The following is a 15,571-nucleotide window of genomic DNA, read 5'->3' on the forward strand; positions in this document are numbered from 1 at the left end:
GGAAAAGAACACATTCTAACACTGCAAAAAAAAATAATACTGATTAGGGCCTAGAATCGTGACAGTTGAAGAAAGACCAAATTGGTCATAGGATACACTGCAGTAAAAACCCTGCGGAGTTCAAATATCAGAAGTCAACTGTCAGCTTTTACATGTGTCATTATATAAGTTTACTAATAAGAGAATGAAGTTGACAATTCAAATTGCTCTGGATACACATTAGTACCACCGATTTTATTTGTACAAGGAATGACTGGTCCACTGGACTGATCTAGATAACTCAGTAATAATTACTGCTATTTCCTGACAGACCAGTGATATTCCCCCATAGTTTTAAAGTACAAAAACAGGTTGGAAAAAAAATCCCAAGTATAAATAATGCAACCTTTAACCTGTTAAGGGTCACCAAACTGTTACCACTGATTATTATAAATGATTCAATTTATTTAAACTAACAAAAAAAAACCCCAAATAATTAAACTTCTCATTTTCAGTTTCAGGCCAAGGAACATGCTTGGCAAAACAAAAAAGCAATAAAGGCCACAAAGTTGTATGATTTTTCAGGGAAAAAAAAACCCCAATTCAGGAAGGGAACACATTCTGGAAGCTTGTCAGAATAAAGGTGAAAGAAACTCCTTTAAAAAACTATTTGTCAGTTGATAGAAGTTTGGTAGTAACAGTAACTTCAATCTACGGGAATTACGATGGGGACGAGCAGACTTGTGGAACGCGGGAGAAGAGCTGGTGACGAAAGGGGCATATTAAGGGGTAATAACAGTATGGTTTTAAGACTAAGTAAGTGAAAATGCTAAATTTAATGCCAACCACATTTAAGAAACTAAAATCCCTTACAGTTTTGGGGCTTATGTGGATGACTGAGGAAACAGGAAAGAAATCAAAGAAGTGAAAATGAGCACTGTCCACACACCATGACAGTCTGCACTTTCTAAGTTAATATACTTCTTGTGTAGAACCAAGCTGAGGCCCCCCAGATTTTAAAAGCAGTTTTTCTATCATAGGAGGGCACAAAATCCAATGTTCATCCTTTAAAACTGCTGGGAGAAATGGCTGCCAAGGTCTGTTTTATGATGTGAAACAGGAAGGACAGTTTGATCGATGCTCTCAAAAGCATGGTTTCCCCAAGACAGACTTTTACTTTGATCGAATTCTGGCCAAAGTAACTAAGCCCAGAACAAAAACTATGCGGTGAGGGTGCGGAGAGTCTCTGCAATAGCCGTGTCTTCTAATGCAGAGTCAGTAAAGGCTGCACTTCAGTTACCCTACTGCTGAAGCTTCGTAAGGCATGACTTCAGTTGTTATGGCTGGAATATGGGCAAATGTATTCCACTTCTGTTTCTTAAAAAAAAAGTATCAGACCTATTAAATAATTTTCAACCAGTTACGTGGAAGTGTGTGAATGCTTTGTTATGAAAGACATGCTCAGGATTCTAAAGCAGCAGCAACTTAAAAAATCAGTAATAAAACTTTGGCTTAAAATTAAAAGGAAAGAAAAAGTCAAACTGATGCAAGTTGTCTCATGAAAGAGGTATTGTGGACCAAACCCTCATAAATGCTGTCCAACACTAGTTTCCCCTGTCTTCTTTCACTGTTATTACCTTCATTGTACAGGAGTTGTATCATTCTTTTATGGTTAAGTTTCATAAATAATGCGAAAACTATATGTAACAAATACATCGTATTTCCCACCCACCCAGCAACCCTCCCCAAAATAAGAAAAGTTACATCAAATTAAAAAGTAGCTTCGTGAATGAAGGTACTGCTCTAAGTTGCACTTTCCCTGCAAGTGCAGCCAGTGCTTTTGCGCTGGGTATGAAGGAAAGGAAAAAATTCTCCACATAAACTGACAAAAAATTTAAAAACCAATGTCCGGTTTCAACCAGTCAAAACCGGGCCAAGCGGAAGCCGAGGTATCTCGGTACCGTCCCATCAGAGGTCCTTGCAATGCCTGTTCTTCTTCCCGATAGGTATCTGTGTCCTTGTGATTGTAAACAATCCAAAAGATACTATGTTTTTGTTCCTTAAAATGTCCTCTGATTGGCAAAATGAAGTAAATATTTATTTTAAAAATAGAAAATGAAAATTAAACCAGAAGAAAAGAAAAGAAACACAGTGAGCTTGTTTGGAGTCCATAGGATCCGATCTGGAAGAGCTCGGAAAATGTGTTATATGTCTTCTCCTGTTTTCAGCTGGAAAGGTTCTAGAGGTTGCGTTGGTCGAGAAAAGAATTGTAGAGTAGGAAAACCTAGGATGTTAGTCTAGACTTCAGAGGATTCAAGTGTTAGCTTCGTCATCTGTGTCTTCTATCAATACCTTAGTGTCACGAGCCTTGGATCTAGTAGTAAGAGGGGGAAAAAAAAACACAAAACAGTCCATTACTAAAATACAGACACATCCAAAGTATTGGGTACACTTCCCATCCTACTACCATTAAAAATACATCCTAACCAGGAACGGGCACTATACACTGCGCCGATGGACTATTCCTGGAGTTCCACATTCAATCTCAGGCATTACTGGAAAAACACTAAGAAACCAGATTGCAGCCAGAGGACGAAAGCAAGAACAATGGCAGGTCACATGCAATGGAGGGACTCTGATTTTATGATGTATCACTTTAACCTCTTTGAGAGCCAATTTCCACCTCTGTAAACACCTATTTCACACAATACTACTTTCACCTCCTGGAGATAGTACGAATATCACATAAGAAAATGGATATAAAAAGCATCAGTAAAGCAGTAAACAAATATGAAGAATTATGATGAAGATGACAGAAATGTCATTTGAGGTACACATGAAAACCCAGAAGAGTTAGCCAGCAGGTAAGACCTAAGGAGAGACAGGACACTTGTCTTCCAACAGTTGGCAAAGTATGATATAGAAGAGGGGGGAAATTAAATTCTGTTGGAAAGTCCAACCAGGATCAACTGGTTGAAGTCACAGTGAAGCGTATTTCAGGCCAACATAAGCTATCTGCCACGATAACTACCCAACTATAAAATCAGGTGCTTCGTATAAACTTCACTATCACTGAAGCCTGTCAATCTACGCGATGACTATTCAGGATGCTGCAGAAAAGATTCCTGCACTGGATGAAAAATGCAATTAGATAGTATTAAAATATCCTGCAACTCCTGAGCCCGATGAGGTGAAGTAGGTATTATTAGTGGAAACTGACATTCAAAAGGTTAAGGATGTGCTGAAGGCTGCATGAGTCACACAGGCAGTACTCAACCTCAGACCTTCTTATTTCAGACCCCCTGCTCTACCCATTGTTCTAAACGTCTTCCTCTGGTGGCAATCTAGTACCCCAGTATTTTTCCACTGAACACCTGAAACTGAACATAAAAATCTATTGCCAAAGAGCGTCCCTGTTTCTGAAGGAGAAAGAGTGTATGTTTAGACTGCCCTCTGCTGGTACCTAACAAGGATCAGACTTTCATACTTAGGAGCTCAATGAGAGGATCGCCTATCCCTGCCCTCTGTGGCACTTACTTTTTGATGCCACCGGCCTCCACACCCCTCCTCCTGCTTCTCCAAACTCTGCTTCCTGCTATCATGGTATTATGCTTTGTTTTGATGTTCTTCCTACTGACTTCCCTCACCATTCCTTTCCTGCCCCATTTGTTTGTTCTTTTTCTCTTGTCTGTGTTTGTTCCCTAAGACTCAGTTCCTTGCTCTGCTTTTCTTTTCTCTACCTTCTCCTCTTCAGAGAACGTCTACATTCTATCCTAAGCTCAGGCAATTTCTACTCTGCTCCCTTGTGGGTTATTACCACCTCCTATTTTTTTTAACTGCCTTTAAAACGTCTCTGTACATTCGTTTTCAGTCCTGTTGTATTCACCCTAATTCAAGCCCTCTATGCTCCATACTTAAGGAAACTGCAGTGGCCTTTTAGCTGACCTTCTGGCCTTCAGTCTTCCCTTTCCCAATATACTTGCACAGAGTCACCAGAACTTATGAAACTACTACTTTCATAATGTCATTCTACGAAACAATTCTCTGACTCCTTCCTGCCTACAAGATCAAGCTTGCACTTTTCAGCCTTTTACAATCATACTATATCTATTCAGCTAAATTTTTTTTCCTATACTTCTAGTCACATGGCCTTTCTTTCTGCCCCTCATTTCCACCTTCATGTCTTTAATGTGTCTCTACCCTATTCCAGCACTCCCTTATCCTTCAGAAAACTGCTCATGCTTGTCTTAAGTCTTCTCCTGCTTCATTCTAATCCACTGTGATATCTACCGCCTCTAAATTTCAAAGGCAGCCACAGTATACCCTACATTTATTATTACTTTAGGAACATACAAAGTCAATGACTGATAAAAACACTGTTGTAGGTATTTAGTAAGAAAGTAAAAATAATAATAGTCTATCACTTCTTGAGCTTTTCCTGTGAAGAGATGTCTAAATCCCTCATCATAAATTTAGTCCTATGAGCAGAGAACATGTTAATCCCAATTTATACATGAGGGATAATAAGGTGAAATTAAGTGATTTGGCCAAAGTTACACAGATGGCAAGTGGCAGAACCAGGATTCTTAAAGCTTATAACTTGAAAAATGATTTTTATGCAAAACATACTGTAGAGTATAGTAAATTATTCTCCAACAAACCTTCCCCAGTGTACTTTTAACGCCAAATTAATAGGCTTTAATTAATGCGTTAATTGGCATGCTAATGACATCTTACTCTATGTTCACTAAGACAGTCTCTAGGTTGGAACATATGAAGCTGCTGTTATTGCTGGTTTTGCAGGTGAAACATGGCTGAATGCTGACAATTTCATTTGGTTCAGCCTGGTGGCTTCCTAGCTTGACTGTTACCAGTACTAAATCCTGAAGCGAAGCTGTCTCACAGAAGGGGGTGCAGTACATACTGAGAGGCGAGGCGAGGCCGGCGCAGGGAGATGCTCTGGCTGTACTTCCATGGCCGGTTCTTCTGGCGGTTCCGCACCCCGTCCTCCTGGTCCATCATCTGCTCCAGGAGTGTCTGATCATCTGCGTTCAGAGGGGCCACAGAGATGTCCCGCACAGCACGGAACTCACCACAGTTATTCAGGTGTTCGTTCTCCAGGCGGAAGAAGTTCCACACAAATCGCCTTAGCAAAATGGGGTAGAATGGGCAAATTACTTAAAAATTTGAACATATTACTACTATCACCCAATGTCTCAAGTTTCCACTCATAGAAAGAAAAGAAGGAACTAAGGGCTAGAATATTAAAATAAAATAGAAAAAGATGGCATGGTGTGGGGGGGAAGGGGACAAGAATAGAGCAGGCAAAGGGAAGGGGCCCACGGAATGCAGTTTCAGAGCACTCATTCCTTTGCTTTATTGAGCGAATATTTACTGAGTCCCGCCAATATGACAGGAAGAAGCACTGGATGAGACACACAACGCCTCTGACTGCATAGGTGTAATTTCTACTGGCAGAGACAGGTAATAAGCAAGTAAACAGCTAACGGTTAAGTGCTCTGAAGAAAAGAAAACAGGACAAGGGGCTGAAGCACACTTCTCTGAAGAGACGGCCTTTAACAGAAACCCGAGTGATGCAAGAGAGTGAGTCATGCAAAATCGTGAGGAAGAGTGTCCTAGGCAGCGGAAACAGCTAGTACAAAAGGCCCCCAGCTGGAAACAACTTTGGTGTGTTGAAACAACAGCAAGAAGGCCAGTGGGGCTGGAGTGGTTAAAACAGCAGAAGACGAAGAGGGAGGGGTAGAAATGGGCCTGATCCACAGAGGGCCTTATAAGCCAGAGGAAAGAGTTTCGATTTCAAGTGTGACGGAAAACAAGGAGAGTTCTGAGCTGGTGATTTGTTTTAAAAAGATGATTCTACCTGCTGCAGCAAGAACAGATCAAATGAAGACAAGAACAGCTGAAGGAAGACCAATTAGAGAGGCTGCTGCAGTAATCCAGGACAGAGATGATGGAGACTTAGATTCAGGAGGGGTAACAGAGGTGATGAGAAGCAGACAGACAGGGATGTACGAAGATGGAGCCGACAGGACTTACTGACATGGGAAGTGAGCGGCCTCAGGTTTTTGTTCTCAGTGAATGGTGACACCATTTCCCAAGGATCTAGGTTGTTCCTATTAGGCCAGAGCCATTAGATAAACAAGAGGAAAATACAGTAGCCAGACAGACATGAGCCTGCAGTTCAAGGGAGAGCCTAGGACTGGCGACAGCATTCGAACAGTATTTCGAGGCATGGGCTTAGGAATAATGTAAGTGGAGGAGAGAAGAGTTAGGAGGACTAAACCATGGAGCACTCCAACACTTACAATTTGGGAAGAGGAAGAAGAACAAGAACTAGCAGAGGAGTTGAGAAGGAAGAGACAGACAGAAGAGTGTCGTTTCTGACAAATCAAGTGAAGAAAGTGCTTTGTTGAGAGCTAAAGTAAAATCAGTACAGCGAACTAAAAACACTGGATTTAGATTAAGAGGATGAAGAGGCAGCATGATCTAAGAGCAAAGATTCTGGGAGACATGTAGATTCAAATCATGGCTCCACCACTTACCAGATGTGATAACCTTGGATGATTTATTTAACCTACACTTTATCAGTAAAATGAGACAGTAACAGTACCTACCTCACAAGTGTCGTGAGGATTCAATAAGTTAACACATGCAAAGGGCTCAGAAGTGCCGGGTACACAGCAGGCAATGCATTCGTGTGTGCTGCCGCTATTAACATTACTGGTTATTAACAAAAGGAGTTTAGTTTGAGTATTGGGAGAAAAGACTTGAGGTGAATTAAAGAAAGAATGGGGGAGGAGTGAGGGAGCAGAGGCATCTAGCACATCTCTTAGAGTTTTGCTGCAAAGGAGAGCAGAAAAATGGGCAGTAGTTGGAGGAAGAAAGACTCAAAGGAGGTTTTTGCTTTTGCTTTAAATGGGTGATAGAACATCTTCTACAGTTAAGCAAATAATTTTTTAAAAGGAAAAATCAAAAATAAAAGAGTAATTGAGCTCCTTTTTTTTAACGAGAAAAAAATGTTTTTTTAATTTATAAAGCAGCACACGTGAAAGGGAAAGAAGTGGGTGAGGGGAGGTGTTGATAGTGACGGAGAATTTCAGGTCCTGGACCCAGACATCAGGGAAAGTGAAGAAGGGAAGGGGGCCTAGTAGTTTGGAGAGATCCCTGACGGCAACAAGGGCACTGTTTCCAGATTCAGTCTTATCTTATCAGGCCATCCTGATAAATGTGCCCATCCTGACTCAGAAGAATGCTATGTATCTGTCTGAAAATTTCTTTAATTCATCTTCATTTGTGACAAATACTTTCACCGGGCAGAGTTCTAGGTAGGCAGTTATTTTCTTTCAGCACATGAAGACACCATTTTAATGACTTTTGACTTTCATTGATGCTGCTGAGAAGTCATCCCTGTCTTACCACCATTTCTTTGAAAACAATCCTTTCTTTGGGGCTGCTGTTTTTTTTTTTTTAAATAAGCATTTTATCTAAAGCACAACATAGATATATAAAAGTGTGCGGATTGTTAAGTGTGCAGTTTGATTAACTATTACAAAGTGATCACTCTGTGTTATTTACTACCCAGAAACAAGAAATAAAAAATGACCATACACCCAAAGCTGCCTTTATGGCCCCCTTCTATGTTGTCTTCTAGACAGTCTATTGATGTAACTTTCATATTTAGCTCTGTAATCCACCTGGAACTGATTTTGTGTACACCATGCAGGAGAAGTTGAGATTAATTTTTTTCCCAAATGGATATTCAGTTGACTCAATTATCATTTACTAAAGAATCTCTTTCTATTCACTGCTGTCTAGCCACCTTGTCATAAATCAGGCAGTGTTGGTGCATGTGTGGATCTGTTTTTGGACTCCCTGTTCTGTTCCAGTGGACGACCTGCCTGTTCTTTCACCAATGTTACTAGGTGCATATAAATTTTAACTGGCTATCACAAATGAATCTCAAAGTCTCTAGATTCGGCAAATTTCTTTAGTATAAAACTGGCTTTAGTGTTCTGCTTATCTTGGGGTACCTGCTTTTACTTAGTGTTTGGGCTATCTTGTCAGATCACTGATGTTTTTAGGAAGATTCTAAAAACATTTTATCTGACATTCTTACTGTTTCCACCGAGAAGTTTGGGCTGAATACCTCAGGCTGCTAATTTGCAAAAAATGATTCTCAAAAGATTTTAATTCTAATTTCTGTTCTAAGACTTTTTACCTACCTATTTCCACTTAATGAATCTTCCAATGAAACCCAATTCTAAAAAGCTATTTAAGCATCAGAAGTTATTTTAACTTTTTAAGAGTTAATCTCTTGGTCCTTCAAGCAGGATTTTCCAAGTCTGAGGCTGATGAGAAGTTTGAGAAAAGTTGGAAAATTCAAGCTTCTCAAGTGTAAGTTTCAGTAAATACTATTTGTAAGTATTGAGCAACTTTTTAGGTAAAAAGAATTTCTAATAAACTTTTGAGTAGTTTGCTTACCGGAAAACCTCAAGAGGAGCAAAGACAGTAGAAATGATGTCCCCAGCATGAGGCAACAAAGTCGTGGAGGTAATTGAGATTTGGATAGTCCAAGCAAAGCGCAGTATCACATCCTCTATGATGGCACAGTAATAATAGGCCTGAGGAATAATAAGCAAATTGAGTACACGTACCACCATGTTTCTTGCAAATAAGCACGCTTATCACAGTAACAAAAATCACACAGCCCACTGACAAGCACAGGTCCTCTTTAGAGGAAAAACAGTTTTATATTTTAGAAAGATTTCATGAATTTAATTTTTTCCTTAATGGTACAATATTCAAGATAAAGTTTGACTAAATTTTGGTAATCACTTAACAGATAAACTTCATCCCCATAGTGTGTATCAGACTCTCTTCTAGACCCTAGAAATACAAGCCAGATGAGGTCCTTGCTCTGACTAAGATTACATTCTAATATGTATGTGATACAGTGATAACTCAACAGTTAATACTAGAAAAGATTAGATTTATTAACTCTGTAATTTGCACTTTTATTCTCAAATTGCCCTACCCTTCATGTGAAAAAAATTTTGCCTTGCTTTTTGATGTCAGTAAATAAAATTAAGCTTGGATTTCACAAACATAGTTAAATTTAAGGATTGTTCCATTTTCACATGGGGAAGACAGCACTCAATCAAATAATTCTTCCAGGTTACTAGTACCCAGTATTTAAGAGCAGTTTTAGCTACACAAAAGTCTTGAGTACACAAACTGCCAATAGACCAGAACTGTAATTCATGGATTTTTCTCACTACTAATCTCTGGATAATTAGCTCTTTAACAATATGCATTTAAAGGCTGTGACGTTTTATGGGAACTAGAACTGCTATGTATTAAGCCGTAGCATTGATTTTATTTTAAAAAATTTAACAAAGAAATACCAGTCATGTTAGAGGGCTATTCAACAACAAAAAAAAAAACAAGTAACAGTCCCCTTGCATCTTCTAGTCCCATTCTCTAGAGACAAACATTTTCAAAAGTTGTAGCTATTTCTCTCTCCTCCTGTAGTATTTATCCTCCACATTTCTAAATAATGTGTGTATATTGCTTTACCTTGATTAATCAATTTTAGACATTATCCACTGCTTATTATGATTCACTTTATGAAGATTTTAACATACTGACATACCTTCCTGTTTCCTCCCCCATCCATCCAATATAGTGATAATGTAATTTTTGAATAAATTCACATGCCATGAACTCATTACTAGGCCTCTCAGTGAAGGGCTGCAACTTCATGTGTCTCTAAGAGCCAGTCTTAAGCTGATCCACAGTTGACTGATATGGAAGCTGATAGCCTTTTTGGAGGAATACACTTAACTTGAGGTCAACAGACAGAAAAGTTGGATCTGATTTTCAGGTTCATATAGCTGTGTTCTTAGTTTTTAAATGAAGTGCCACAGGACTCCACAAATAGATTCTTCCCTTTTCAAGTAGAATGAACTTTATTCCAATATTTGCCTTTTTAAAATGGAAAGGGATATGGCGATCTCCCAGAACACTTTCTTGTATATTTGAAAGTATAATGTATAAAAAGTATATGCTTTATTTTCTAGGGTCATGAAAATATATAATAACAAAGAAACTGAAAGATTCTATTAACTAATCTTATTACATAGAAATAAAAAATTTAGAACTATTTAAAAGGAGGAATGGATTAATACTTACATAAAGATATAAATAGTTCAGAGCAACCAGCATAAGAAATAAATGTATCTCTCAGTAAGGCAAGAACAGTACAAGGAGTAATAAGGCGCATATATTTGGTGAACACAAAAGTCTGTCTTTCCTTGGGCGCCTGTCTGCTGACTTGTGCTTACTATTACTGATTGTCTTTTCAAATGAGACATAAAGATATGTCTAGTATCTTGGTCATATATTCTAAATTTGTACATTGGGATTATTGTTATAGCTTGTTAAAAAAAATCACTGTCGAAGTAAGCCAGAAAGAGAAAGAAAAATACTGTGTGATATCACTTATATGTGGAATCTTAAAAAAAAAAAAAAAGACACAAATAAACTTATTTACAAAACAGAAACAGACTCACAGACATACAGAACAAACTTATGGTTAGCAGGGAGTTTAGGGGATAGGGGATAGGAAGAGATAAATTGGGAGTTCGAGATTGGCAGATACTAACTATTATATATAAAATAGATAAACAAGCTTATACTGTATAGCACAGGGAACTATATTCAATATCTTATAGTGACCTATAATGAAAAAGAATATGAAAATGAATATATGTATGTATATGTATGACTGAAACATTATGCTGTACATCAGAAATGATACAACATTGTAAACTGACTATACTTCAGTAAAAAAGAATGCAAAAAAAAAAATCACTCACTGTCACTGAATATCCCCTTTTCTGCCTTCAACTGTCTATATGAAGTTACCCTAAAGTAACTCCATTCTTCGTATCCACTCTCCTATCATTTATCCTCAGTCCTCACACTTGAAAACAGCTTTCCCTACTCACCAATAAACTATTACACATTCATATACTTTTCAAAGTACAATTTGAGGTACCAGTGACATTTTGCTGTAGTATAAAATATTAGTGACCCAAGCTACATGCCCCTCTGCATCACAGAATCTGAGGACTGGGGAAGGACCAAGGGACAATCTAGTACAACACCCGACCTTCTGGACGAGAATACACTGCAATCTGGTTCCCTAAAGTTACAGAGCTAGTTAGTAAGAGCTGGGATTAGAACTCACTTACAAGGATTCCTAGCTCATTTGCTCAATTTCTTTCAATCTCTGAGTAGATACTCTTGACCTTTTGACTAATTCAGCCTCTCTCATCCATTCACATTCATATACAGATAAGATGCTAAAATAATTTCTAAGTAATTATCCACATATTTTTGGATTAAATTGGAACTTTAACAAAACTGGTTGAAACAGACGAAAGGAGACGCCTTCTTGATGCAGTCAAGCACAGGCATCACTCCCCTTTCCCTCATGCTTTCATAGCACTGCTCACTCATTCCTTCTACAGACAGTAAGTCTACTGTCTGCCAGGAACCATGCTGGGCAGTGAAGGACACAGATACCTAAACAGGTAATTACAATACAATATGATAACTGTCATAACAGAAGTCTGTATAAGGTAAAATGGGATTAGGATGAAAGACTTCTTAGAGCAAGTAACACTTAAACTGACTTTTAAAAAGAAGGAAAAAGAGTTTGCAAGGCAAACAAAGGTGAAAGAGGGCATTTGAGACATGTTCAAAATAAATCATAAATGGTAGAAGCTATTTATTTCTCTCTTCTAGTCTTTATCTTGTATTGCAATCTGCTTACTTATCTGTTTAGAATATAGATTATGGTCTCTTTGAGAACTAGAATTTTATTTTGTTTTTATTTCCTATAATGCTCAGCATATAGTAAACATCTGATACATTTTTAAAATTTAAATTTAATTTAGTTTTTTTGGGGGTGAGTAGGTAATTAGGATTGTTTGTTTATTTATTTCTTTAAATGGAGATACTAGGGATTGAATCCAGGATCTTGTGCCTGCTGAGCACGCATTCTACCACTGAGCTAGACCTTCCCCGCAATCGGATACATTTTTGATGACTTGAATAGATGAGTATTTTCTGGTAATTATTTTCTCTAATTATATTAGGTTGGGACTGGGTACATGTTATAATAGGTACACCTGAGGTTTTTTTTTTTTTTTTTAAATAAACACAAGCGCTCTTTGTACATACTTTTTGGGGGTATACAATTTCTTCCCGGAGGAAGGTGTTTTCTCCTGCATTCTTATCAAAAAGACCCCAGTCCATCTTCAGATCCCAGATGAGGGTATAACAGGAACTGATGATACAAAAGACGATCCACAGGTAAAAGAACACTATGGTGTCTGAGTGACCGCGTTCTGAAAAAAGAAAGGGGAAAGGGAAAAGAGAAAGTTACTAGATTCAAGCAAAATTCTTTATTAAGTGAAACTACTTAACAGATTTTTCTCCAATTCCATAAAGGAAGTAAAGATAAAATAAATAAAGTCCAAAGTAACCATCAAACATTTATCAAATACATAAAATTCGTACAAATGTATATTTAGAGTTTGGAGGCTCTATGCTAAAAACATAAGATTTCAAATAATTGTGATGGAAGTTTTGAATATTACAAAAGATGTCATTTTAACTTTTGCCATCAGGTGGCAGCTTAGGGTCAAAGATGAAAAAAATTTACGAAACACCACTAACATGGAATATGCTACATTTGCTTCAGGAAATTCTTGGATTGTTTTTAATTTAGAACAACATTTCCTTCATTTACTTAGATCTTATCAATACTTACTGTGAAAGCAATCAGATAATTTTAATTCTAGATAAAACGCCAGAAAGCAACAGATTGATGAAGAATGTAACCTTAAGATTATATATAAAAGCAAAGTTCTCTCAAATCACAAAGCAAAGCTTGATATTTTTGCTTCTTTTGAAGGTTGTTTAATGATACAAAGGCCTAATTTGACTTTACGGTGAGAACACTATAATGTAACTTCAGGCTTCATGCTGAGAACACTATAAAGTGCACTAAATCAGAATCATAAAAATAATTTGCAAAGGTAGTTATACAACTTAGTCTCTTTCACTCTCAAGTGCTTTGTATATTCTCTAATGAAACTCTTCTTTGATAAGTTTGAAAGTCATCATGATGTTATTTGTGTTCTCTGGGTGTAGGATATAGGTATGTAACTACTAATATGGTCTTCAATTATTCGGAAAAAAAAGTACACAATTATCTAATTCAAGAAAAGTTTAAATTTTGGTTAGTTTCCCAAAGGCTTAGAAAGTAAAGGATGTATTATCCATAATCTTTCTTATCAAAATAAGTACTCATAAATCATTTTTAGATATTAAAGTACTAAGTAAGGCACCCTTTAGATTATTTATATTATAATCTAGTAAGTTGAAACAGTCACTTGTTATTGATGATAAATTTGAGCTCAAAATAAAGCATAAGCAAAATAGTATGAGAATATCAAGAAGAATGGGAATGTTTCCAACAGGAGGAATTAAGAGGAAGCAGTATTTGAGTTATTTCTAGAAGGATAAATAAACAGTGTTGTAAAAATCACGCAGACGAGACATGGCTATTCAAGGCTAGAAGAAGATAATGGAAAGGCATGAGGGTGGGAAAGTGCAAGGTATGTCTGAGAAGCTGCAAGTAATTTAAATCTAGTGTGGGTGAGACACCGGGGCTGTGAGGGAATGGGTATGATTTGAAATGAGGCTGGAAAAGACATATTGGGTCTGCCTGTGGAATGCCATCTTGGTCCTTAGGATTAGATCTGCATTTCAGAAAAATAACTGGTTGACAGATTGCTTTCATCAGAATTACTTAGTTGGTTAAAAAAATACAGATATCTCAGAGCTCCAGTGTTAAGAGTGTGTACCAGCTTATGAGCCAATTGTTAAATTTCCAAAAACTTTGCAAACTGGTTGCTAAACACAGTCATTATTAAAAATTAAGTTACATGAACTTATAATTAGCTATATTAAAAACAAAGGTAATAAAAATTCAAAATTCATCACTTCCTAATTATTTTACTAAATTTTGCTATTATTTACTCTTTTAGGTTGTATATGTTTATTGTATCTATATGATGGAAACACCATATATCTTTTTCTAACAGTTCCACGTTAATCATCTTAGTAGCTTGAAATTGGCTATGTTGGCAGTCTGTATTTACACCATGGAAATGAGCAAACACTGCAAACCAGTGCCCGCACCCCCACTTCCACTTGAGACTGGTTTTTAAACATACACTAGCACACCACTGTTTAGCTTCTCCTCCTGGGAAGTCAGTGGTAGGGAACAGAAACAGGAGTGTTTTAAATGGGCCACAACTGATTCTAATGAACAGTCGAGCTTGGATATAAACACATTTTCAGGTTTAAGCTATTTCTACAAAAACTGTTCTCTGTCGAAAGCAAACTGGGCTAATATTTATACTATAACATTGTGCCATATGATTCACCAATTTAAAAGGCCTAACAAAATATTTTCTTGTTATCCAAGTCTAGTTAGATGTGTTCTCACATACCTGTTCACATCTTTCTATAGACAGAGTCTATCTGAGTAGTACTGTTCAGTAATTAGCATCACAGTTGTAGTAAAAAAAAAAAAATCCTGTAACTCATCTACTAAGGTTTGCAAAGAAAGCAAATTCAGCAACTTAATAAAATTCACTTTTCTATTTTCAAAACAAGATCAACACAAAGAAATAAAGACAAGCAACTCAACTGTAAATTATATTTGCAATTCTTTTTTTAACTAAATGCTCACTATGTGCCAGATGCTTTAAATACATTATCTCATTTAGTTTTTGTAACAAAGAGCCATCATCTTGTTTGCTAGTAAAAGAAGTAAAATGAGAATAAAGTAATAGTCACATTTAACAAGAGGTTCAGGAAAAATGAGTATTTCTCAAGTGAGTATAGGTAAGTAATATCAAGTATTATTACTGAACATTAATTTCTTTCCTAATTACTGAAGAAATCATTGTGTTCAAATTATTATATAAAAGGAAACTGTGGGGGGGGGAGTTAAAAAAAGGAATTAATAATAAAACTAAAAATAGTGTGCTAATTTTCTTTTATTTCTTCTAGATTTTAAACACAAGTCCTATCCTTAGAGTGTAATTCTTAAAATGGTACAATGGATCAGGTGCCTTCCTCCTTTCTAAGCCCATATTACTTCTATGAAATTTCTATGAAACATACACAAAACCTTACTGGCTTTAAAAAAACAAATACTTTAACAGAATACTTTGGAATAAGTAATTTTTATCTTATGGACTTCAAATAATGATTAACATGCACCTGGTCTACATATGCTACATTCTGTTTTTTTTTAAATTATTACCCTTATTTGATCTCTCCCATCTGCCAAATGAGGAGTGCTTCTTCCTGAAATCATCTGCCTTCATTGGTATTCAGGGGATGTGCTGGGAAGATATTATCACCTTAGGCAAGCAATTACATCTAATTCTCTCTTGACTACCTCTGGTAGCCCACTTTAGTA

At 36.9% G+C, this 15,571-nt stretch overlaps 1 protein-coding gene across 1 annotated transcript in view; it reads right to left on the reverse strand.

The window, feature by feature from the left end:
* Positions 1-207: 207 nt before the first annotated feature.
* The window catches only part of XPR1 (xenotropic and polytropic retrovirus receptor 1), a 157,039-nt gene continuing 141,675 nt past the window's right edge, over positions 208-15,571 (reverse strand). Inside the window, exons 12-15 of the mRNA XM_072946006.1 lie at positions 12,250-12,416; positions 8,482-8,621; positions 4,904-5,125; positions 208-2,353 (exon numbers count right to left, since the gene is read on the reverse strand). Of these exons, the coding sequence (XP_072802107.1) occupies positions 2,293-2,353; positions 4,904-5,125; positions 8,482-8,621; positions 12,250-12,416 (590 nt within the window). The 3' untranslated portion in view covers positions 208-2,292. The remainder of the gene's footprint in view (positions 2,354-4,903; positions 5,126-8,481; positions 8,622-12,249; positions 12,417-15,571) is intronic.

The sequence above is a fragment of the Vicugna pacos genome, chromosome 21 (genome assembly GCF_048564905.1).
Source record: "Vicugna pacos chromosome 21, VicPac4, whole genome shotgun sequence".
Classification (NCBI taxonomy): Eukaryota; Metazoa; Chordata; class Mammalia; order Artiodactyla; family Camelidae; genus Vicugna; species Vicugna pacos.